Here is a 26183-nt window from a genome sequence, read left to right as displayed (position 1 = left end):
GGGAAAGTTTCATGCAGGAAAAGAGGGGTGTGTGCAACACTACATCCTTCGACAAATTCCCACAGCACTCTCCACGTTCCAACACAAAATCAACAGAAAAGAGTGCAGCTTGGTCAGTCCCCTGACCAAGGCCAAGGAAATAGAAGAGAGAATAAGAGAAAGACAGAGATATTGGCTTGCTTGTCTCAGTCTTACATCGCTGATGAGTACATTAATTTTCTTAAGATGCCTCATCATAGGGGTGTCATATGATGCAGCGCCGTGCCCTCTGCTTTGGCCTTTGAGGTATTCCGCCTGGAGTATGCAGCAAGACAGCAAAGTCAGAACGGGGAGGGCCTACACATGGCTGGAGCTTTCTTGGGCCAGGGCCCACACCATGAAGCTGTCAATCCTGAGGCCAGCCTTCCACAGGAAGTGAACCCAGGAAGCTGAGCTCACGAAAGGATCTTGTCAGGTTCCGTCTCCATCCCATAGGATTCACTTAGGATTAGAAATGGAGCCTCTCAGTTTTCAAAAACAGTGAAGTGTTCAAAATATCACCATCAAAGTCACTTTTTTGTTTTTAACTTGATCATGGTATGACCTTTGACATTTAAAAATACGTTAAATTGTTTTACATGAATAAGTTCTTGTTACATTTCATTACTCTTAGAGATTCCTCTGTTTTTTTTTTGTTGGTGAGCTTATATTTTGGTTTCAAATGCTTATACAATTCCATTCATTTATAATAGAACTATTGCATAGGGCTTTTAAATTCAAAAACTTTTAAAAATCATACTTGCTTGTTACCAGTCATCTGAACTTTTTGTCTTTTCATAATTCCAACTTGTTTTGTTACTTGATGTTACTACTTTATATCTTCCAAAAGATTGGAATCCCATGTTTGGTATTGTTGAAAGTCAGTCACATACAACAACCAAATGTATCTCAAACCTATTTCTTCCAAAAAATATTTGAGAGAACAGACAAAGAAGAAGAAAGCAGGATCTCTAAATTGGGGGAGAAATAAGATATTCTTGAGCTAAAGTCCCATGGGACCAAACTTGCTCTCTGAAAGATCCGGTGGTAGATTATGCGGTCTCTGAGCTAAAGTCTGAAAACCTGTCATAGTTTAAAGGGATTCTAGATAATTGACTCAACAAGGGAAATCAGGTAATGTGGTCACTGGGTTTGGGAAATACATTTCTGAGTCCACCTTCTTCTCAGTAATATGAAATCTGCTAGAATGAGGCATTCTCCCCCCTGTACCTTGTGCATACCTTGATCAAACACTTGTCACACCAAATTGTAATTATTTATCCATGGACAAGTTGTCTGAAGACATCTGCTCATCCCTAGTCCCTAGCCCAGGCAGTCAATATAGGTAGGTTGAATTTTTTTCATCTGGTTGGGTTCTAGAAGTTAGAATTTCATGACTCTTGCATGTTAACAAGTCTACCACAGACCTTCAGGTGTAACTGTTACTGCCTGGGGAAAGGGTCCAATAGGCCCTCATGAGCTGATGTTTTTGTCACATGAAGATAGTTAAGCACACAGACACCTAGACAAATACCTGTAAATGGAAAAGTGGAGAATAAGAAAGGCCTAGATAGGTTGGAGAAGGTCCTCAGCACACTTTCTATGATATAACTTGTCAAAGTTCTGCAGTGCTATTAAAGACCCAGCATCTCTTTTGTCGGTAATGTTGCACTTTCATTCTGGGAATCACTTCTTCCTGCAAGGTTTTGCAAACTCCCTCATGGTGGGGCTGCTGCCTGCTCATCTGCATTACCTGGCTGCTCAACCTGGCTGCCTTCTTGGCCATTTCGATGTCTGGGCGACCGAGCATGCTCAAGCCGTGGCTGCCCTCCTTTCGGTGCTTGGCTCTGTACTCCACCTGGATCAGACAAAACCAAAATGGGCAGTAGGTGATGGGTGCCTTGTACTACTTGGCAGTGGCCACTGGGGACCAGGGACATTTTAACCACAGCCTTACCTCGCTGGCCTGTTTGGCTGCCTGCGTGGCTTTCTTGATGTCTGGCCGATCAGCCACTGTGGTGTAATGCAGGTTTGCTTTGGCATCTTTTCTGTAAGCGACCTTTATTGGGGAAGAAAAGTTTACTCACTCACCGGATACGCTATCTTTCCAAAAGTCCTCATTAAGCACAAGCAACATTTTTCCTTAAAATTGAACCAATTCCCACCACTAATTTTTTTTAAACTACCAGATAAAGAACTTAGGATGACCACACCCTGGAATAATAAAAGCATGCCCCAGTTGGGGATCCACTGCTTCAAAGGGGCCCCTGAGAACGTCCAGAGGGAAAAACTCACGTCACTCTGCTTCTTGGCCACGTCCATAGCATGTTTCACATCTGGTGGCTCCAGCATAATGGAGTAGTTGGATTTTCCTTTCTCCTTGACGAACTTCTTTTTGTAATTTGTCTAAACAGAGGCAGAATTATTTATGTGAGCAGAGGAAGCTGGGAACAGAATTAGTTTACTTGAAGATGTCCATGGCTTCTCATTTTGGCATCGGTCTGGGATATAGATCTCTGACCTATATTCTAAGTTCTTCCTTGTCATTTCTGTCCTGGAACCCAACACTAGATCCACCCTGCAATCTTTGGAGAACTGAATATAAGCAAATTAAACTCTTACTTACCGTTACTACCTTTTAAAGTTATATGGAACCATATGAGACTCATAAAATATAATATTAAATATCAGCATTACTACAGCATTATTGGTAAGGATAGAGTGGGCAGAGATTACTGAGGCACAAAGAGGTGATTTTTGCCTCTCTAAAATTGTTTAATAGTTAAATGATGGGAGAGGCCACACCTAATCAGCAATGTTTCCTCCTGCTATTAACACTGGGTTAGTAACATCTTATAGTGCTAGACCACCTGTCCTGTAGCAAAACTCACAACTGTCATAGTTGCCAGAAGCAGAAAGCCAATAAATATTGGATCCTTTTTTAAATGAGAGTTTCAGATTCCCATATAGGTATTGGTGGTAAGACTGAAGCCACAGAAAGGATAGCATGCATAAGGAAAAGGGCAGCTTGCAGTCTTTCATCCGATCCTACAGCAGAGTGGCATTGCTGCTGCCAAGCATCCTGTGGCTGGTCACTTACATCGCTGACATGCTTGGTCACTTCCTTGACATGGACAGTGTCCCGGGTCTCCGGCAGGGTTGTGTAGGAACCCTGGGCCAAGCGCTTCTTGACATAGTCCTTGTACTTGTTCTGGGGGATCCACAGAGAGCTGGTTAAGGTGTGTGCCCGGGGCCTTGGCCCAGGACTGAAGGCAGAGCATATGGGTGCGGGGGGGTTACCTCGGACACCAGATTGCTGACAGTCTTTGCCAGAAGGATCTGAGGAGTGTCAGGCACAGCATGGCAGCTTCCTCTTTCCTTGACGTGTTTCTCTTTGTATTTCAGCTGTATGGGTGGGAAAAAAAAAGCATTTACTTAGCTCCCCTGGGAATCCTGCACATTTTTATGCCCCCAAATCACTAAATTATAGCTGAGAGAACAGCATCATTGACAGACAAGGAATGCTAAATTCAATAAAAGATCTGATGTTTGGAAATCTTGGGAAATATTCAAAGGTGTTTTTCCTTATTTCTTGGAAGTTGTGGTTTTAATAACAATCAAAATTGATTTCGTGATGAATCTTTATACAGACAGACTTTAGTTTAAAGCATTCTGAAATATGTCACTGACCCTCCTGTAAACCATGGGAGGCATTATTATCCCTTCTTTAGAGATGAGGAAGCTGTACGTAAAGGAAGAATATGATCCAGCAGAGAACAAGTGATGAAGTTTCCGTGTAGAATGCAGTGGGGCCTTCAGATTCCTAATTCCTGGGGTGTGAACTATTTGCGCTGGTGGTACAGTACAAATCAAGAACTGTCACCTGGATTTACTGGCACTTGCACTGCTGCTGTTTGACCACTGGTGTCTATGGAGGGCAAGGCCGTACTGCAGGACCCACCTGAGCCCCGACAGAAGCAGCTCTCCCCTGTCCTTCCCTGGGTGTCCCTGCAGACTGTGCCATGGAAGGGGTGGCCCTGCATGAGGTTAGGCATCATGGAAGGAAGTGGATACTTACATCACTTTCTATCAAGGTGTTCTTGAGGGCCAGCACCGTGTTTTTATCATCCGTGACAGAAAGCTTGCAACCCTTGAGGAACTCTCGGTCCAGCTTATATTCAAACTGTTAGGGAAGAAAGGCAGAGGAGGCAGGAGAGGGTCACAGGCACAGGAAAAAGCTGGACATTTGCTTAAACCCACAGGGAGTCCTCATAGGGGCTGATGAGAACCTGCTACCAGAACGAGGGCTTCTTGACCCCTCATTGCACTCTGGGCGCCTCCTTCCCAGCCCAGCTGCCAGGACCTTGCCCTCCTCCTCCCAGTGGCCCCCCAGGCTCTGCACAGCCTCAGGCAGGACTCTGAGCCACTGGTGTCCGGGCCCAGCCGGGGGGACAGCAGGCTCCGTGGCCAGGTTTGCTTCCCGAGCTTGCCTTTCACTTCCCCAACCCTCCTCTCCTCCTTGGGTCTCAAATGAGCTTGGGTCAACCCCAAGACAGTGGTTATCACGAGTCATTATTCATTTTATTTCTCAGGTCACTCCTGTCTTACGTCGCTTTGCTGCAGGGACGACTTGGCGGCTTGGAGGAAGTCAGGTCTGTCGGGGGTCCACCTCCAGTGCGCTTTGTTGGCTTCATACTGCTTCTTGTAGTCCAGCTGTGTTCAGCAAGAGAGAAAGAAGTCGCTTCATGCAGTAGGCTGAATTCGCACACACACGTGGCCCAGAGGGACCTTGCAGGTTAACACTCCACAAAGCATGATTCTTCGTGCAAGAGCGAGCCCCAGGTGAAATTTCTGTACAATTTACGCAGCTACTCAGTCACTCAGAGGTCACCTGTTGGGACCTTTTGGTCCCAAAATAGGGGCTAAAATTGTAAGAGACCTCCGGGTGAAATGATCCTACAATCCTCCTCACTCTGCCGATTCAGGCAAATTACCTTCAGAATCAAGTACTTTTAATTTATGACTAAATTCAGGCTTATTTTTTTACAGTTATTAAACACTTCAGGTATTTATTTTGTGCCAAGCACTTTTCGAAGGGCTTTACAAATTATAAAAATGAATTCAACAAATTATAAAATTAACTCATCTAATCTTCATAACAATTACACAGAATAGGCAGCCGAGGAACTGCCTAGCAGGGTGAAGTAACCTGCCCAAAGTGAGACAGCCGGCAAGTGGTGGAGCTGGGATTTGAACCCGGGCAGTCTGGCTTCAGAGGTGCTTGCACGACTTTAGGCTCAACCAGCCTGGAGGACTGGCTGCCTTGGGCCAAATCTGAGCCGCAGAAGTATATGTAATTGAATCTGAGTATCCCTGGGAGAGGCCCTTACTATCAGGCACATTTTTTTTCCCTTATCCTTTTTGCTTTTTCTCTCTTTTTTTTTACTGAGGTATAATTTATACACAATACAATGCACATGCTTTTATGTATACCATGTGATGAGTTTTTTTCCCATGTTATTGTGAAATTTTTCAGACACACAAAAGAATTGCCAGAATATTACAGAGAATACCCAGACAACCACCGCTTGGATTCTGCGATGCGCACTTTACTCCATGTGCTTTATGCCGCATCTGTTCTCCTTCTATCCCTTACCCATCCTCAATCCATCCTCAGGATAGCTGCAAGCTACCTGGCAGCTGCTACAAGCTTTCAGTTTGCCGGCCTAATAAATAGATGTTTCCTCTGGCCTAGTGGGCACTAGGTGGGTAATAATGGCTTGGTTGTACCAATCATTTTTTATATTTTTAAAGAAATCAGTGGTTATCTCAATGCACAATATTTTTTCTGTGGTTGAGGCTTTAAGATGCCCCACCCAAAGAAATGAGTCAGTGCCAGGGATATGTGAGCAGGAAGAAGGGCTAGGTTAATGCCTGACTGCACCAAATGGCTCGATGTTTTCTCCTTCAGAAGAAGCAAGCTCTAGAGCTGGGGGCAGGAGGAGAGCACAGGGGAAGAAGATGAGATTTGCTGAGGCACCTTCCAAGATGCAACTTTCATTTCAGAGTTAAATGTCCTATTTCTCAGCCACCCACCCCGAAGGCTGAGTGGGAGTAACATCTGTGGCAGGGGGTGACGCTACCCTTGCTCTTCCCACGATTCTCTGAGGACCATGTAGCATCATTACTCGTGCTCCTGGGACCTGGCTCTTGCTCCAGACTCACTAGAGCTCAGTCATTTGGGGAGATGTGAGAAAAGGCCATGTGTCCCACAGAAGCTGATAAATCCCCCCATCAGGCTTGGGGAAGTTTCTGGAACTTACGTTGGTGTTGACTTTGTAGGCATCCTTGGCTGCTTTGATATGAACAGCATCTGGCTCGATGGTGCAGTTAGATTTATTTCTTTGGTAAACTTCTTTGTATTTCAGCTGTGGGAGGAAACACAGTGACAAGGTTAATTTTTTATAGCAGCATACTAAGTGTTTTAAAAAATAAGAAATTATGCATGACTATAGTACACAATGCTCCTTAAGATGGAATAAAAAAAAAATCTGCTGTGAAAAAAAGGATGCAGCTATGCAGCGATGCACCTTCCTATCTCAGGTCTTCAAACCAGCTCCCCAGGGCACACTGACTGTGGTCACCAGTGTTGCTATATAACTTATGTCCCCACGCATGTGTGAAAGGGCGAGTTGGATAGCTATCCATGCATGCTTTCCCCTTCCTAAATCAGAAAATCTTGCGTTCAGAACATCTTGAAAACTGCAGATGGAAGAGAAGCCTTCCCCCACCAGCTCACCGGGACAGAATTAGTCTTGCTCTCTTTCTATGTTCCCACAGCTCTAGCTGTTATCATGTCATGTTGTAATATTTGTTTATTTGCCTATTCTTTCCATTAAGCTAAACCCCTTAAGGGCAAAGATTGTGTGTCATTCATCATCTCATTCCTAGTGTCAGGCACATGGAAACGCAATAAATATTTGATGAACGAATGAACTGATGGATGTCATCACTGTTGTCATTGCTAGAGATGCATCTAGCAAGTTTGGGGCTGTGTGGGTTTGGATGGGAGGGAGAGGCACAGGAAGGCTTAGCTTCTGCAGGCCCAATAAGAGGTTTCTTTGTTCTGGGCCTTCTAGCTTTACTCACTTTTGCTCCTCTTAAATTTCAGGGTCTTGGGGCCCAGTCTGGGCCTTCTTACTCACTATTGGGAAAGGATCCTATGTTTTAGTGTGAGTCAGAGTAAACCGTTCTAAATAAACTGTTTGGTTAGGAACCAAAGTATGGTTCTAAACTATAGTAGGGTTTACTAAACTGATCATACGAATCACAATTTTCTGGGCTTCACCATAGACTTAGTTTACTAAATTGCTAATCAGTATCTTTAGGGGAAAGGCCTGGAAATTAATATTTTTTTTATCAGTGCCCCAGGATATGTTCAAGCCATGTGGAGGGCCATCTGGGGAAATGCTCAAGACATGTGAAGAGACCACACAACAGCCAAGCTCCCAGCCCACAACCGCCACCAACCGCTAGCCATGGGGGTGAGCCACCTGGGACGTCCTGGCCCAGCTGAGCCTCAGCTGTCTGCCCACAGCACGTGGAGTAGGACTACCCAGCTGTGCCCAGTCAACTCAGAATCACAAGCGAAATAGATGACTTATTTTAAGCCCCTAAGTTTTAGGGTGGTTGTTACGTAGGAATAGATCATTGGACCATGGTTTGTTACATCACATTAGAAAGAGGCCAAGATGAGAGGGACTGCAAACCGTCTGGTACTTACATCACTGACTTCATCTTTGACCTTGCGCACATGCAGCAGCATGGGCGTGTCGTGGATTGTGGTGTAGCCTCTGGGTTTGGCCTTGTTGTATTCCAGTTTATAAAGTATCTGCGGGAGATTAAAAAGTAGAAAGACACAATGTCATGCTTCTCAATTTACCATAGAAAAATATAAATACAAAGGGTTTTTTTTCAGTGAATATAAAGGAAAGAGAATTCTGTGGATTCAACAGGTGCTTTCACGCTCTGGGCTAAGGTCTCCGTGTTTGCCAATTTGGTTGGATCAGTTCTTTATTGTACAAGAAGAATCCTGTGCACAGCAGGACATTGAGCACCCCCGCCTTCCTCCCACCAACTGGCAGTGGTCTCCCAGACACTGTGACAATCCAAAATGCCCCTCCACATTTGCAAATACCTCCCGAGTTCGAAAATCCGTTCAGTGTTTCTTGTACTTACATCACTGATTTGTTTGTTGACTTTTGTAGTACGCAGGTGTTCTGGAGTGTCCACAACTGAGGTAAATTTGTCCTTTGATTTTTCATAGTTTTTCCTGTATTTGATCTAAATTGTGGAAGAGAAGAATGAGTTAACTCTAAGAAGTCAAACAGAGGGCTTTAAGGAATCTAATTTTCCTCTTGAAATACCAAAGTGGGAGATGATGTCATGGTAGCTTTGTCTTTAAATCCTAACTGGAAATGTTTAACATAAATTTGTATTTGATAGCAAAAGTGTAATGGAGTTTGCAGATAATAATAATGATAATTTCCAATATGTTTTATACACATGGAAACTGAGGCCCCGAGAGGTTACAAGACTGAATCCAGAGAGGGACTAGAACCTTGATCTCTGACAAGGGACTATTTCATTCACAACATACTGCATTGAATATGTACAGTCTCCTATGGTATTTTTCCATATCAAAGATGAAACAGTTGTAAAATAATGAGTATATACAGTTTGAAGTGTTTTCTTATGGGAGGCAGAGTCTCACTCTGTCATCAGAGCTAGAGTGCAGTGGTATCATCATAGCTCGCTGCAACCTCAAACTCCTGGGCTCCAGCATTCCTCCTGCCTCAGCCTCCAGAGCAACTGGGACTACAGGTGCGCACCACCATACCCAGCTAATTTTTTTTTTTTTTTTTTTGGTAGAGACAGGGTCTTGCTCGTGCTCAGGCTAGTCTCGAACTTCTGGCCTCAAGAAATCCTCCCACCTTGGCCTCCCAAAGTGGTGTTTATCATTTAAAAAAATGCATTTGTTTTTGTAATTTTCAAGTCAGTTTGTTTTCATGCACATAAGCTGTTTCAAGCGGGACAGATACAGAGAGCGCAACAAAACTTCATGCACAACTATCTGATGTTCATATGAGGACAAAGGAGGAAGCTCAGGCAAATGGAACGTTTATAGGGACAGCTTATCCACCTCATTTCATGTGTTGATTTGGTGACAAGCCAAAATAATAGAACAGGTTACTAATACAAAAGCTTGATTAAAACCTTTTTGGTCTGGGAAAATGGCATTTTATTAACATTGTATCTGATAGTTAACCAATTATCACCGTTTATTGCTTCTTCAAATTTACCTTTCAGCATGTGATGGAAAGTATGTGCTTCAGCTGGCCTTGTAGGAAGGCAATGTTATCAGTGATACTGAGAATGAGTGCGTGTGGGAACAGATGGGCTAGAAATAGCCTAGCAAGTCAGCATCGAACTCGAGAGGCACCATGAATATTTACAACACTCAAAGAGCTGCACGGTAATCCTCACCTCCTCACTAGAGTGGCAGTGATAATTGAACAACGGAAAAATTAGATGAAAACATTAAATATTCAGACCTTTTAAATGCTGTCAAATCTACTTAATGTTTTCAATCTCTAAGGAATCTATTTCTTTGAGGCAAATACTGAAAAGTATGAATTACTGTTATATGAATTTGGAAATAATGTTTCAAAAAGTTAGTTAATGTTATTGGAAGTTCCAAAAGAGTCAGATGATGTGCAGATGACGGCTGTCTCATCATCACCCTTGGCCACATTCCGAGTTCAGTTACAAGGAAAGAGTATTTATGAAGCCTTGTCATGTGAAACCAGCATGAGAATGGAGCAGGGAGAGGAAATCTATGAAAGCATAAAAGGGAATGCACCCAAGGCTTCTAAACCTCCTTCTTCCCATCCCATCAGACATTACCTGGCTCCACATGTATGTATTGTAGAGAGCAGTCAACATATCGGGACGCAGAATTTCATTACATCCTTGTTTCAGAAGCGTCTTGGCACTAGATTTATATTTTCTCTGTCCATGCAAAGAGCAGTGAAGCACAAAAGAGACTTATGAAGACAGAAAAGAACATGGCACTATATCCCACTCACCTCTGGAGTGAAGAGATGTAGGCATACACGCTTTATGTACTCACATATATGCGTGGGTGAAGACACCAAGTACGTTACAATGCCAAGCAGAATGACTGCAATACTTGCAGTTGATGATGCATAATCCTTGTGAATGGGGAATGATACAGCTAATCTCACTTACATTACCACCAAAATTGCTTTATAGGAAAGAAGACAGCTTTGGAATAGAAAAATACAGTAAGGAGTTGTGTCTTCTTCCCTTCCATCAATTTTTGTTTGCTTGTTTGTTTTTGGTTTTGCAACTCAGTTTGCAGTTTACAGGTGCAGTATACAAACAGGTTCTCCAGAAGAAGGGTAGGAGGACCCAGCTTTTCTTTTCATCTTCACCACAGCACAAGTGAGCACACAGAGCATGGACTGGCACACTCAAATAGCTCACGGGCTCTTTGGGTGGCTAGACAGATACTTTGAAACAGAACAGTCCAATATCATAGGCAGAACCTATGACATCCTTGCAGCAGACGGGACGACAGCTCATGAGAAACCCGGAGCACATCCTGCCTGGGCCATCAGCCAGCCCCGTCACAGTACCTGACTGATCTGGTCGCCTGCGGTCTTAGCCAGCAGATGTCTAGGCTCATCCACTACCAGGTGGTATTTATCTTTCCGCTGCTCATAATCAGCTCTGTATTTTTTCTGCTCAAACATCATATCAAATTATAGCAAGAGTACAACTTCAAGGCTACATAGAAATGTCCCAGGGTAAACACTCCAGAGAGCAAGAAACATGTCATTTCTAGAAGTGGGCTCCCAAAGCACTCACAGCAATAAAAACAGGGAAGCAAAGAGAGTCAATGAAGGAAGATCACCCAGAGAAGGCTGGAACATGGGATGGATCTGTTTAGTACACTGAAATTAGAGTAGCTTGTGTCTAAACATTGTCCATCTTTATATATGATGCCATTAGCAATGTTAGGTTTTATGGCATCTTACACTGTATTTAAAATAAGGTACTAAGAAGCTACAGGTTTACTATCTAAGGCTTTGAGAAGCCAAAAGCATACCTGATGCTAAAACATTCATGGAAAAATTGTAATAGTCTTTTGATGGTAGTTAATTATTTGATTATAAAAGAGACCTGGAAATCTTTTGCAAAATTGAAACAAAATATATCGAGACTGTCCTCCTAGGAAGCTATTGACAGTAATTCTTCAGAGCTGTCCATCCTGGAAATCTACTGAAAATGAAATAGATCAAATTAACACATTAACTACCAGGTGAGTTGTATTTAACTCACTCTAATTTTGAGCCTCGGGCCTCATGTAGCGTATGTAACTCACACGTCTCTTCACCTTGGGAGCCATGAGAACTATTTTTCAAGTTGCATATAACTCATACACAGAAAACAATAAAAAATAACAAATTTTCCATTAAATTAGAAAGGATCATTTTGTTTTCAAAGCTTTTATTCTATTTATGTAATAAAATACCATGGCCCCAAGGAAAAAAAAATTGTTTTCTAGTGTGGCAGTCAACATGTCAAAAAACAACAAAATAAAAAGTCATACAATTAAGTAAATATACCATCAACTACATTTTCATTTTTACATAGATTTATCTAATATTTACTAATATTATTTTTAAATTTATGTAAATGTATGGAAAATCTGAAAATAGAAATTTAAACAAAATTTTAATTATAAAACCATCCAAACATTATAAAACCATCTAAATGTAAGTAAATTCATAGCTTGCTTATTTCAGCCATCTTGAGCTAAATTCAACTTAAATTATTGCAAAGATGGTTACAGGAAAGACTACGTAAGATAAAAAGAAAAAATTTTGGTGCAAATTGATAGCTCTGTGCACCTATATATATGGGAGTAACAATGGCAATATCTTTGAATGCATGAATCACACTGTCCCCTTTGGGGTAACTCTTCTAACCACTGCCATTTTGGGGCCTTCATAGGGGACACTAAATTAATCTTGAACTTCTGGGTCTCCGAAATCTACACAATACTATGCATAAGGAAGTTCAGTGGACAGTCAGCAAAATCTTTTCCTTCCTTGGTCTCGTCACCCACAGGGCTGTGCTGCCCTGTGTTATTGCAAACAGGTACTGATGGCTGTAGGACCCTCACACCACTCTGAGGGGCTCCTTCACTTGTCTTAATCATGGTTTTGGCAGAGCTCATCAGATGGTGACATTATAGAGTCTTTCCAAATCTTTACTTTGAATGAATACGTAAAATGGCCTTCCTGTCATTCTGTTTTGGGCTTTAATGAAATAACTGTATAGACTTCTTAAAGGAATTGAATAGGTTTAATTGGATCAGTTCATACATACCTCATTCATCAATTGAGTTGCGTACTTGAAATGCCTATTGATTGGACAGTCGGGAACATATTTGAAATCTGACTTTGTCCTTTCAAATACCTCTTTATACTTATACTAGAGAAAACAGAATGTGGTTACTTGACAGCAGGCTGTAATTATTTAAAAAATGAAACATTATTCATCTTATCATATAATTGTGATAATTAATTCATAGAACCAACAAGTATTTACTGTGTTTACTGTATCCCAAGGCAATGAAGGGCACACATGCCTAGATAGCTTAAAAACTAGCCCAAAAATACATACTAGAAAACACTTTCATGGAATGAATGTCAAATAGATCTATGTTCCATATTAGGCAAAAATCTAAATCAATTTATTCTTTGTTTCTATATATCATGATTATTATTTTACTTTGAAAGTATTTTCATGTGCACTTGAAGGCAGCTTTTCGTCCATTAATTTGAATACAGTTTTCCAGTAATTAATCAGATAATCATAATCTTTTAGAGCAGGGTGGGCTAACTATGACTCCTCTAGCCCACCACCTGTTTTTAAATAGCCCCGTGAGCTAAGAATGCTTTTTAAGGGGTTGGAACAAACAAAGAAGAATGTGCACTAGAATGAATGTAGCCCACAAAGTCTAAAATATTTACTATGTGGCACTTTTCAGAAAAAGTTTGCTGACTCCTATTTTAGAGCTCAAGGGAAGTGAATGAGACTGCTTTAGAAAATTTTGTAAACAGAAAAATAAAGCCATAAAAACTAAGTGATTTGCTGTGTCACACATTGCTTGTGGATTAAAATAACCTCACTTTATATTTGCTACCATATCAGTTCTAATAGGGTAAATCACCCAGAGACATTAATAGGGAGGGAATTCTGGAAAAGTCAGGAGGAGTTGTACTGAGATGACTTTTCATCAAGTCAAGTAAATGACTATAGTCAATGAGGTTAGTACTAGAGAAATTTCTAAGGAGAGGGAATAATTCAGTATGTATTCCAACTATAAGGTCCAGAAGCCAGGATAGGGATGGAAATACGTAAGGTCATTTTCTCAGTGCTAATTCTCTCTGTGTGTACAGGTTTATGTTGAATGGATTGGCCATTCTCCTTGCGTATAGATACCTTGCTGTAGAGAGTCTTATTCTTTTCAGCCAGGGTTAAGTCAGGGGTATCATAGGCATAGCAACCAATGCCTTTAAGCCAGGTCAAGTCTTCTTTATATTTTATCTGGGAGAAGAAGCACATCATCAAAGAGTTTTAAGAACCTATCTCCAAATAGCAGTAAGTTAGTATCCATACAAGTGGAACAAATTTTAGCTCGGACCCATGATGTATATGAAATAATAAAGTACTGAAACACTTATTTTTAAAAAGTTTCCAGTAACACTAATTTCTGCCCATTTTATGATATATTGTTTTATAGTATATAGAAATTTTCATTTTTTATTAATAATTCTAATGAAAGCAATTCACGTTTAACAGGCATGCTTTCCTAGAAAGTATATCGCTAGCTTGGCAGCTATATTTTCATACAGAGAGCTGAAATTTCTTTCTAAATAAGAATCGTTATGTGTCTTAATTGCTCCATGAAGTTATTTCTTCAACGGGCCAAAAATAGGTTATTTTCTAGATGAAGTATATCGCTTCCAGTCCTGTAATATGGTATCATACATTTAGAAGAAAAATTAGGTTTACAGATTTGAATATATTTTTCCCCCTCTCTAGTTGAAGTTCACTCATTTAGCAATTGAGTTTATGATTTAAAACATCCATACACAAGCTCTAAAATCTAGCCAAGTGTTTTATCAGTTTGTACACAGTGTTCGGCTTTGTAGCTCATATGGGAATATGAATTCACATGTGAAAACAGATGTCCACACTCACATCGCTGACTGCGTCAGTGACTGCCCGGTGGTGGAAGTGCTCCGGGCGATCAGGAATGGACCTCCAGATTCCCAGCTGGCTCATGTAGTTCTCCTTGTATTTCACCTGTTAGACAAGCACAAACACAGCCATACAGTGTTACCCAACACTAATGTCAAAGCGTCTACTTCTCTCTGGAGAATTTTAGAAAAGGAAGATTGCTTTAAAAAAAAAAAAAAAGATTGCAATGGGTTATAGAGCCCAACACAAGCAGAAGTAGGGACATACTTTACTGATGTCGTCTGTGACTTTGCGATGGTAAACGATGTCCAGAGCATCCTTCACAGTGTGGTATTTCCCTTTGGTCTTTTGGAACGTTTCTTTGTAGCGGAGCTGGAAAGAGAAAAGGCATATGGGTTATGAAAACTACCAAGGTAAATAACTGAGCTCTTCTAAGCTTGAACTTTCTTGAGTCTTCTCTCTTAGGTTTTCCCATGCATACATTTAGGGAAAATTAAAAAATTTATTTCAGATCCTGGAAGAGAAAAAGGACATTAGAAAAAACTAATGAAATCCAAAGTATGGAGTTTAGTTATAATAATATCATAACTAATATAATTTAGTTATAATAATAATGTTTCAATCTTGGTTCATTGGTTATGACAAATCTACAATAAGGTGTTAAAAATAGGAAAATCTGGTTATAGGATATGTGAGAACACTGTATTACCTTTGCCACTTTTCTGTAAATTTAAGACTACTTAAGATAAAGTTTATTTATATGTAAAACATAAACCAAAAGCTCATTTGGGAGGAGAAAAAAACCAAACATAACCTTGTTGAGTCCAAGACATACTAATGTACATGGGAAGGGGAAAAAGATTTAGCTTCTAACTCTTGGCATTAAAATGCCTTCTCTACACTAACCAGTCTTAAAATTTTATTTCATTATAATCTTTATCTTTGTGATATTTCAAGAGAAAACAGCTCTGACGCTAACCTAAGATTCATCTCATCTGCACAAGATGGGTGCTTCTCTGAGCAGCTTATTTTCAACCTTAAACAGTTCTCTTCCTTTTGGATAGCTAAGCAAATATGTAATGAAAGATGTCTTTTCTCTGACTTTGTAATTTTGTTTTTTAGATGGATAATCTCATAAAATCTCTTAGATCTACTTGTGTGGACAGCCATAACGGATACACTGAATTTAATGCCAGATACCCCCTTGTTACATGAGACCATTTTAAAGATTAGGGTTGTCAGAATTGGTATTGATAAACCTCCAGGGATAGGGTTGTGCAGTGGGGCATAATGAGCCCAGGGGTCAATGTCACTGAGTGGCCACCCCTGTAAGAGGTAAATTAAGCTTGGCTCAAATTAATATTCAACAGTAACCCTGAAGTGATAAAGACAGGGGATATCACACGAAGACTAATAGTATCCTAGGGGACAGATTTTGAGGGGAGTACATGACTTTCTCAGCTTGTATTTTAAGCACTAACTGGCCATTACCTCTTTCCAATTAGTAGGCTCCCGTCTGCTCCAAATTTCTGACAAAATTTTGGAACTGAGACATTGTTCCAATTTGCTGCATCCTCTCACATTTCTGCTTAGAGCTCACTGCAGGTACTTTAAGGTGCCTTGAGATCCTAGAGCTATGCTGTTAAGCTGGGGGGGTGATGGAGTCGGCTTGAGCTTTTGGCTCAGTTTAAGTCCCAACGTGTCCAGCCCTCTAGGGGCTTCTGGTTCTGGTCATGGGTATGGGGAACTCGTGCCCATGGTTGGGCTCTAAGACATGAAACCGGTGAGAACTGGCTGCCTATCCTGGGTCGACTAATTTCACATCTTCATTAACAAACTCATGACCGTTAAAAGGCAGTCTTATCCTTGAGATCATGTTATAAGGGAAATGAGAGTCTGTCCCTCCTAATTCTTACTGTGTCATGCATCATTCTCATGATCTACATTTAGGCAATTCAGAGAAGAAAGGGAATGCCACTGAGTGTCCACTAAGAGCCCAGTGGTGTGCTAGAAACATCACACGCATTATCTTGTTTAGTCTTATTTAATTATCATGATTCTCATCCTCATTCTCTATATAAGAAAAGAGGCTCAGAAAAATTAGACAAATTATATACAATCATATAGCAAGCAAGTGACAGTGTCAGGATTTTAATCTATGTCTGGCTGACTCTAAGACCATGATTTTATGGATAAGTAAATTAGTTGTCAAGTATCCCTAGAACATGCTACTGCAGAATTACAAGAAAGGGTTATATTTTTGCTCAAGAGAGAATTGAGAAGAATAGGCTTCTACCATCTCTCAGGTACTTTGACTGGTACTGTTTGGGCAAGTTTTATTTTCTTTAAAAATAATTGTGGTTTTTTTCCTGATCCATGTTGTGGGCCATGACTATGAACCATGGATATGACTGAGATATCTTATTTTTCTCAGGCAATTCCACCTCAGCTCTCCCTACCACACAGAAGAGAAAAGGAAGCGTGCGTACATCGCTGGCATTCCAGTAAGCCTTCTTGGCTCTGATGAGGATTGGCGTGTCTGGAACCGGGGTGTACTTGTCCTTCATCTTTTCGTATTGAATCTTGTACTTTGTCTAAGAAATAACAAAGAGACAAACTTAAGTCCAAGTGTTTCATCCCTCTCAATTCACAACCAACTCCCAGATCTAGTGGAGGGACACAGTGTATCACAATCTTGAAGAACAGCTTTGCCTTCTGTGCTTTGATGACTCTGAGCACAAGGGAGGAACTCTCAGATCAGAGGTAGCAGGCCAAAGTTTTAACAAAGTATTTTTTCTTTAATCCAGTACCTCAGCGCCAAACTCCCATCTTACCTCACTGACCATGTCCTTCACGTGTCTTGCGTGCTTCAAGGCTGTGGTCTGGTTTCCAGCATGGTGATGAGGTCTCTCTTTGGTGGCAAGTTCAACATACAGATACTGAATAATAAGAGAATAGGGTGAGATGTTACAGAGGTAAAGCATTTACTCTTCGGTATCCAGTCCTCTTCATTCATCTCTAACCTTTCAATAGGAGGGGCGTGTCTACTTGTTGACCTGGTTTTTTTGTTTCCTTGTTTGTTTTCTGTCATAAGTGTTTTTGTTCATTTGTTTCTCTCCGTGACTCACATTTGAAAGCACATATACATGCTCCGGTTATCTAATATTCTTACTACTGAGTGTGGGCCCATCTAAACCCACGTGATAAGAATGTCAACAGAAGAGTAAGGTTTCCGATAGATCCCTCAACGTATTTTCACCCCATTTTTGTCTGAATGCATGAAATGTGGTTTCATTTCCCTGTGGATAATAGATAGATCCTATGGCATGATCAAGCAATAATTTTCACTACATGGAGTCCACAGACCACGCATCCAATGACAAAAGTTATATACCACTTAGAAAAGAAGACATTGCATCTCTTGTTTGGGTAAAACATAACTGTGATTATCATAGCCCAAAAGAAAACTTTTTTTTTTTTTTTTGAGACAAGGTCTTGCTCTGTTGCCCAGCCTGGAGTGCAGTGGTACAATCATAGCTCACTGCAGGTTAGAACTCCTGGGTTCAAGGGATTCTCCCACCTTAGCCACCCTGGTAGCTGGGACTACAGGTGTGTGCCACCACATCTGGATAATTTTTTAACTTTTTGCAGAGATGGGGCCTCACTATGTTGCCCGGGGTAGTCTCGAACTCCTGGCTTGAAGTGATCCTCTTGCCTCAGCCTCCTAAAGTGCTGGGATTCCAGGCATGAGCCACTGCACCTGGCCAGAAAACTGCTTTTTGAAGTGGAATGTTAATGAGCGTGAGGCTACAGCAAGGACAACCAAGTGTGCAAGTCTGCTACTGGCCAGGAGAGGCCAGGCACACATAACCAGCCTGTGATGCCAGAGTGGCAGGTTTAGGCATCTACGTTAATAAATGAGTTTACCTGACTCTGAAGCTTCTGTCCTCGCTTGGCTCTTAAAAGATCAGGAGTATCAGGAACTGAAGTGAAGATTGACTTCTGCTTCTTGCCCGCAGCTCTGTACACCAGCTAGACATAAACCAAGTCATCACCATCATTTCTGCTTTATTGACATGTTATGTTTTCTGCAGATACCTTTGTTGCTTACTAATAGCCAATCTTTAATTTACCTCCTCAGCCCTCTTTTTCTTTTTTCCCTTGTATCAAAACAAGAGACATTCTCTAGCCTGTCCAGAATTCAAGACTCCTGCTGTGTGCTTGGTCCCATTCTCAGTTGTCCCTTCTAGAGCCCTGTTCTGGCAATTACACCCTTCCCCTCCATACCTTCAACCTTTCCTGTTTTTCCAGCCCTCTCTCTTCATCTGCAGACAGACTCAAGTACCTTCATTAAACCTTTTCTAACCTCTAGCTTCCTTCCTATCTTTCCTATCCAAGCTGCCTATGTGTTTCTTCATTTCCTCTCTTTTGATTAATTTCTCAAGACCATAGTTTGGCCCCACCTAACCACATCAATGAACTCTCTCTCATTGAGACTACTAAAAACTATGATTGCCAAACACAAGAAGAACACTTCTCTTTAGCAAACTGAAACTTCTCAGTGTTCCATTTTTTAAAAACTCCCTTCTCTGGCTTCCACCCCACCCTTCTCCCTCTGTTTCTAGGCGCTCCTCTTCAGGCTCTCGTTATGGTCCCGCCCTCCCCCAAAGGCTGCTGTTAGTGGGAGCTGAGTTTCACCCCATGTGTTCTCCTCGGGTGTCTTCATCTGCACCCGTGGCCTCAACCATCACTTTGAGATTCACGACTTTCAAATCGATGTATCCAGTGACCCCAATTTTCCACAACTGTCTGAATCTGGGTGATTTACCATGTTCAATGTAGAACTCTTTATATGAACCCCATGTCCAGCCCCAATCTGCTTCTTGTCCTATTTTTCTCTATTTTGGTAAGTAATTCCTTGATCTCCCAGTTACCCAGGCCAGAAACTTGGGGAGTCATCCTAGCTGCCTCCTTCATCCCCACATCACAGTGGTCATGAGGCCCGGGCTCCTAACTCTGTGATGTTCCTGAAATCTATCCTTCTAGCCCTTTTCCACCACCATTTTCAGCCTTTTGTCTTGTTTATTTCATACAGGGCCTTAAGCGCTACTAAAACACCTCTCGGTTCCTCCACTGGACTGTTCCCCATGGCTCATCCACCTTTCACAAGTCTGAGAGACAGGTTTTCTTAACATTCAGATCTGTCTTGCTTAGAAATAATTCTTCAATGAATTTTTTATAAAGCTCAAGATGACTGATATAGCACCTACAAGTCTTTACAACCTGGCCCAACCCATGTTCCCAGCTTCATTTTCCAACATTCTTCTACACTCCCCATGTGTAATTTAAACTATTCCCAGCTCCTAGAACTCATTATAGCCATTTTTCACATACTGTCCTTCTTGCCTAGAATGTTCTTTCTCTTATCTGCTTGGAAAACTTCTAGAGTCCGTACTGTCTTGATTATTCCTATAAGGCACCATTTATCACATTGACGTTTGTTCCTGCTCCCAGACTAGGGGCCTGTGGGATGTAGCAGCTCAACCCTACAATCCTTTCATCACCGAGAGCTTACGAAAGGGCCCCCAAAATTGTAGTACCCCAATATATGTTGAGGGAATTTAATATAATACAGCAAACTAGAAAGAACAAATGGATACCAAATAAATTCTTATCACAGATATAAATACCAGTTGAACAACTAAAATGTAAGAAGTAAATATTATATATGTATATACATATACGTACATGTCAGTTTTTTAAAATCCAAATTACATACAACTGCAAGTTAAAACAAAATGTAGCTCATATGTTTGGGGCACTTTTTTTCTTTCTTTTTGTGGTGTTACTATTGAAAGGAAGGAGATAAATTAAATGAAAATTTAATGTTTCTTCCAGGCTAAAGTTTGAGTAAAACAAATCAACAAACTCATAGAATCTTAGTTAAAAGGAGCCCAAATAATCCTCTAATCCAATTCTCTAGCTTAGGAAATTGAAGTGCTGAAGTTGTGAATTATAGAAGGTCATACAGCTAATCAGAAGTAAATCTGGGACTAACACCCCTCTCCCAAGCCATTCCATTCCATTCTATTCTATTCTATTTTTAGAGACAGGGTCTTGCTATACTGCCCAGGCTTTACTTGAACTCCTGAGCTCAAGTGATCGTCCCACCTCAGCCTCCCACGTAGCTGGGACTACAGGCACACACCAATGTGCCTTCCTTGTCCCCTGACATTTCTATAATTCTCCTTGTATTTTATTTCCACTGGACTTAGGTACACATTGTTTATGCTTCTTGGGACAACATCCCCGCTCCCTAGTACTACAAATGTATATATGTCATGAGTCTCTACAATTCAAAGACAACTCAAAAGTCAATAACTTGAACTTCTTTTGGCTATCAAACTTTTTACTAAGTCAGTGTGTTTCCCAAACTTTCCTAATGCTAAAATCCCCAAAGGTCTTTATCAAAAATAGATTTGTAGGCTTTACCTCAGCCCTTCCAAGGACAGGGGAGCAGCTTGGATTAGCATTTGATCAAGCCCAGGTCATTCTTACAGAGAGGCAAATGCGGTGGAAACTGTACTAGTGAAAAATATCCATCCTTCTTCCCCAATGCTGATGTGCAACATGCACAGAATCCAGTAGGAATTGGAAAGAGGAGACACTAAAGTTTTGATAATTCTGAACCCAGAAAGCCAAGAGAAGTAAAGTTATTTCAGAGATATCTTTACTCCGAAACACTATATGTTACCAAACAATTTATTATTATTTGGTAGTGGGAGGAGAGAGAGAGGAGATATGGTGGTTTTCAACATGGGCTGCGAGTTAGAATCTCTATGGAGCATGTAAAAGCTCACAGATGCCCAGACGCAGAGGATCGGAGTCTGGGGTGGAACTCGGGGTCAGAGCCCTCTCAGGGGTAGTTTTAAGTATTCCACAGGTGACTCTCAGGCTCAGACGGAGTGGGGAGGTGCAAGCTCACTGGGATAAAAAAAAACATGGGCGTTCCTATCTGATTGCAAACACTGGTTGAAATAACACAGGAAAGCTTTTAGGAAAACAGGTGGGCTCAGTGCAGCATTTGATGCAGAGAATGATGAAGAATTAACCATCCTCTGACTCTGGCTCACTAACAGTACCGGAAGCTGCGTATCCCCTTCACTGAGGGCAACACTTGGTGTTCCAGGGCATCTTCAAGTCTAAGAGCATATAGTTCTTCATCAGCAGCCATCCGAGCTATTCAGAATGACAGGACGGCCTGCGGCCATGCTCAGCTGGGTGAAGCCACAGTACAGACTGCTGGCAGAGTGAGAAGGGACAACCGACCCATGAGAAAAGCAACCATATACACATGTGGAATGTCCTTACCTTTGCAAAGCACATTGAGTCACTGGCAAACACGGGCATGTATTATGGCCAAGACACTATGGGACACACGTGTAGATAAGATGGGGTTCAATCCTCAAGGAACTGACTGTCTGGGTGACAGGATCAGATTTATACAGAAATAACTGCACTCCATCAGGAGCCTCAGTGCCAGGCAGGCAGATGAAAATGAAAGTAAATAGTTCTGCAACAGAGCAGGGAGCCACTGAAGACGTTTCAAATGGCACTGCCATGATTAGGGTTCCTTATAGCAGGGATGAAAGAGAAATAAAATCTTTAAATAAGTTCAGTTCTGAGACTACAACAATAGTATAATATAAAAGGACTTTCTGATCAATAAAACCTCTCATCAGCCCTACTCATAGGAAGGGCAAGTATCAATATCCTCATCTTACCAAAAGGGGACAAAATAAGTAAACTGAGGCAAAGTGTGGTCCACAGTTAAGGGCAGAGGGGAAATCTTTTACCAGCTGTAGTCGCCCAAAAAATGATCATTAGAGGAACTAAGAACCCTTTAGAGTAATTCAGTTCGTGCTGGTCAATTTGATTGACTTGTAGTGACAGGTAAACCGCCCTTACCTCACTCAGGTGAGTCTTCAGTTCCTGCACTTTCCTGTATTCTGGAGTGTCAAGCACCACTTTGTATTTGTCTCGCATCTTCCTTGCATTATCAGTGTACAGGTAATTAGACTTAAAAAAAAAACAACAACAGAAATACAAGTTGATTAATCTTTTAAGGAACTGCATGTCACATTGTCTTTCAAATGGGTGACACGTGCAAGCTGAGCATGTCCTTCACATGTCCTAGGTATCTTTCTAGGCAGAAACAAAAACAATTATCATTTAACTAAGCTCATCACCTTTTATCACAGGCACAAATCATCTTAAGTAGGTCATGACCTGCTCAAGCGGGTTAATGGTAAATTTCCTCTTAAAAGCAGTTGCAGGCTAAGACTCTTCCTGCCCAGCCCCTGGAGGCCTGGGATGGAGTCCCTGGCAGCTGTGCAGAGGTCACTATGTGTTGTGAGGACGTGCACTCACCCAGAGCTTCCGCAGGTGCCGGGAGCGGACCATGTCAGGAGTGTCGTACAGGAAGCAGCCAAGCCCCTTCAGGACCTGCAAGTCCTCTTTGTATTTAATCTGTGGAGCAAACACAGAAATATAGCTGGTAATGAGCAAGTGTAAATCAGGAACACGAATGACAGAGCAGCGACATTTCCACATTGATCTGTCTTTCATTTTTGTTCAACACATCCACCCTGCACTCTTAGTTTACTTGCACTCAAGTAAATCACAGGGTTTTTCATTTCAGTCTCTGACCCTGAGCTGAGGAGCTAACACTGCTATTCTTTTACTATTATTGGATTGATGGGAGAAGAGCACAGATTGAATGGAAGCCTTTTTGGAGGAGGAAACATCCAAGGAAAATTTTTAAAAATGGCAGCAGGAAGTTGCTAAAGGGGGTGGGAGTAGGCGTGAGTGAGAGGAAAATATCAAACGTGACCAACTCTGGAGGCCACTTAGGGAGTAAGGAGGTGGAATGCTTCAGTGTGGACTGTAGAATGGTGGACCCTGTGAGATGCTTACGTCACTGGTGATGTCTCCCACATAGCGGCAATGGAGCACTTGGGGTGTGTATGGCAGGGAGATCATGTGGCCCTGCATCTTGAAGAAGTCTGATTTGTAGATCAACTAAAGGGAAAAAAAATACCCAGAGACACACACATTAGAGACCGAATGATTGACGTTCATCCCTGAGCTCCACAGCCTGCCTCTCCCAGGAGGCATACACACCTCGCTGACAGCCTCTTGCGTCTTCTTGACTTGGCGGATTTCAGGTGTGTCAGGAGTTGTATGAATCTTGTCTTTCAGTTTGTGGTACAATTCTCGATACAGTCTCTACATTGGAGGAGAAACCATTCCAGATGTTTAGCAGAGGTTGATGAGGGCATCTACTGACTACTTAACAATCAAATATTTTACGTAAAGAAGGAGGAGAGGAAATATGGATATAGAAAATGATTGAGATTATGGGGGAAAAAAGAGAAAATGATACTTATTTCATTTACGTAAAGAATTCTGAGCACAAAGTCTTCCACTTTGTATCAGACAGTTGCAGAGTGGATCAGGTATACAAACCAACAGTTAATGTAGAAAATCAGAAAATCAAGGTCATGAGTTAGACTAAAATGCAACCTTATTAGAGATTTTTTAATGCAAATGTCAAAAGAAGGAAATATTTCTCTAGAAAATTTTTGTGTCATAATCTATGGAACCGAGTCTCTGCAATGGCATTACCAAATACAGAAAAACACTTCCAAGGGATACCAGTATCAAAATGGTGACAAAAGGACACCCTTACTCCTTGCTGATGTGTAAGTTCACAGCTGAAATACAATTAATTCTTAATGCACTTCAAACAAAGCTATGATCTTTGAAACTCAATATGTCCCCCAGAGAATAAGCATTCATGATACCTCGCTGGTGACATTGTTGACTCTCCGGACATGGACAAATGGAACATCTTTGGGGCCAAGTGTATACCCATTTGCCTTGATGTGTTCATAGACTTCTTTGTACTTGAACTGCAAAAGCAAGGTCAGAATGAGATCAATGATGGGTAAACAAAGAGCAACATTACATTTCTCAAATAGAAAAGAGATGTCACCTTCATTTGAAAATTGCTCTCTAAGCATTAAGTATAAGGAAAAGTCATTAACAAAATTTCAATATTAATCCAAGCCTTGAAATTATCTGTTGGTAATAAAACCAGGTCCAGAAAGGAATAAAACAACCTTGCCTGTGTGAAATCTGTCTTTGTAGGTAGATATGCCAAATACACGAAAAATCTACAGTTTTGAGTTTCAGTGTGGCTAGGAAATTAGTAAATGCAAAGAAGGAACAAGAGAATATTTTTGAGACTGATGAATGGCTTTTGTAGTCTGATTAAAAAATAATGTGTTAGATTATTAAATCCATGACTGTCTGCTTTGAAAGCATATTCTTGGGCCACAGGCTATTGGATCCCTTTTGGTGAGCAGGTTTGATTTCCAGGACTCTGAAGAGTAGCATGGAAGGGATAGCTTATTCTCTAACTGATGGCTGGCTGTTGCCTACAGGCCAGAGTCACTGGGGTGGCCAAAACCTCTCTAGACTTTCCCCGGGGTAAATTTATCAAGTCTCAATCTAGTACTTTTAAAAAGTGGAGAAGGTAGTATCAGAGCCAACACTTGGGTAAGATGCAGGTGGTGAGAGCCTATCTACCCCTCTAGCTTTCTATGAACTGGGCACAGAGGATAAGTAGTGAGGTAAGTAGCAGAGCCCGCAGCTGGGCAAGCAGTCCTCTTTCCAAAGGAGCACACCGATGTTATATCTTCTGCTGTGAAACACTGCATAAGGAAGACAATACTAATGCCACACATTAGCAGTGTGTGTGCGAAGTCGCATTTCCAGTAAACGGCTTGGGGTAGTTCAGGATGCTTCTGTGTTAAGTAAGACAGCAGAAGTAGAAGCATCATGGTAGCCAAGGGCCCTGAGCCAAGGCTCCCACCAACATCCCATCCTAACCCATGGGGCTGTCCAGGCACTGCCAAATTGCAGGAGCGGCCAATTCCATAGCACCCTTGGAAAACGTGATGTCTCCCCTGCCTCTTCCCATTGTTAGATCACATTGAACTTTTAGGGTGTCACCAGAGGGTGAGAATAGGCTATTCACTAAAACTAGTTTCCTCTCACCCCACCTTCAGATCCCATCTCAACGAGGAGACCACTTACATAACTGCTCATGTATCGGATGTCCTTGGAGTGTTTGAAGTGACGCGTATCAACTGGAAGCCTATATCCAGTGGGCAGGAAGCGCAGGCTGGTTTTGTATAGATTCTGTCGGAATGAGGAAGAGCAGGTTAAGTGACATCTGGCATCAACATCAACGTTTGTCGATCTGAGTTCAACAAATCACATATGGCTCATATAAGGGTTTTGATTAGACATTTAATATACTCATTGAATTGATTTCAGGAAGAAATTAAGTAAATTCTAAGAGTCATGAATTGAGTCAGATCACCCTTACTGTTTTGGGAAAAGAGAACAATAAGTGAAATGGCACGTGGAAGGTAATTCCTCTAGGCTTCAGAACACACGCGCAGTTGACTGCATAGCACCTAGCAAGAATTCAGGAAGTGCAAAGAAGCCAGGCAGCCGAGTGCCACCTTTGTTGTTAACCCTGTCCTCAGGTGATGATATTCAAGCCATCACCAGTCCCTGAGACAGTCATGGGTACCAGGCACATCTTTGTATTAGGCCTCCTGGACGTCAGGCTGCACATGCTCATGCAGGAGATTCTGTCTGTGACCTTACTCTGTCTCTCAGGGGAGCTACAGAACTAATTACCATATTTAAAGTATTAAAAACAAATT

General features: G+C 41.6%; 1 protein-coding gene across 1 annotated transcript in view; it reads right to left on the bottom strand.

Annotated features, from left to right (window-relative positions):
* The window catches only part of NEB (nebulin), a 202699-nt gene that overhangs the window by 37140 nt on the left and 139376 nt on the right, over positions 1-26183 (bottom strand). Inside the window, exons 102-125 of the mRNA XM_045558869.1 lie at positions 25543-25647; positions 24246-24353; positions 23563-23667; positions 23356-23460; positions 22810-22908; positions 22348-22458; positions 18307-18411; positions 17214-17318; positions 16869-16973; positions 14647-14751; positions 14380-14484; positions 13618-13722; positions 12499-12603; positions 10740-10844; positions 8257-8361; positions 7802-7909; positions 6342-6446; positions 4627-4731; positions 4097-4201; positions 3319-3423; positions 3119-3229; positions 2314-2424; positions 1976-2077; positions 1772-1876 (exon numbers count right to left, since the gene is read on the bottom strand). Coding sequence (XP_045414825.1) covers positions 1772-1876; positions 1976-2077; positions 2314-2424; positions 3119-3229; positions 3319-3423; positions 4097-4201; positions 4627-4731; positions 6342-6446; positions 7802-7909; positions 8257-8361; positions 10740-10844; positions 12499-12603; positions 13618-13722; positions 14380-14484; positions 14647-14751; positions 16869-16973; positions 17214-17318; positions 18307-18411; positions 22348-22458; positions 22810-22908; positions 23356-23460; positions 23563-23667; positions 24246-24353; positions 25543-25647 — 2535 coding nt within the window. The remainder of the gene's footprint in view (positions 1-1771; positions 1877-1975; positions 2078-2313; positions 2425-3118; positions 3230-3318; positions 3424-4096; positions 4202-4626; positions 4732-6341; positions 6447-7801; positions 7910-8256; positions 8362-10739; positions 10845-12498; positions 12604-13617; positions 13723-14379; positions 14485-14646; positions 14752-16868; positions 16974-17213; positions 17319-18306; positions 18412-22347; positions 22459-22809; positions 22909-23355; positions 23461-23562; positions 23668-24245; positions 24354-25542; positions 25648-26183) is intronic.

Source organism: Lemur catta, chromosome 8, assembly GCF_020740605.2.
Source record: "Lemur catta isolate mLemCat1 chromosome 8, mLemCat1.pri, whole genome shotgun sequence".
NCBI lineage: Eukaryota > Metazoa > Chordata > Mammalia > Primates > Lemuridae > Lemur > Lemur catta.
Note: the sequence above shows the minus strand (reverse complement) of the source record. Positions and strands in the feature narration are given on the sequence as shown.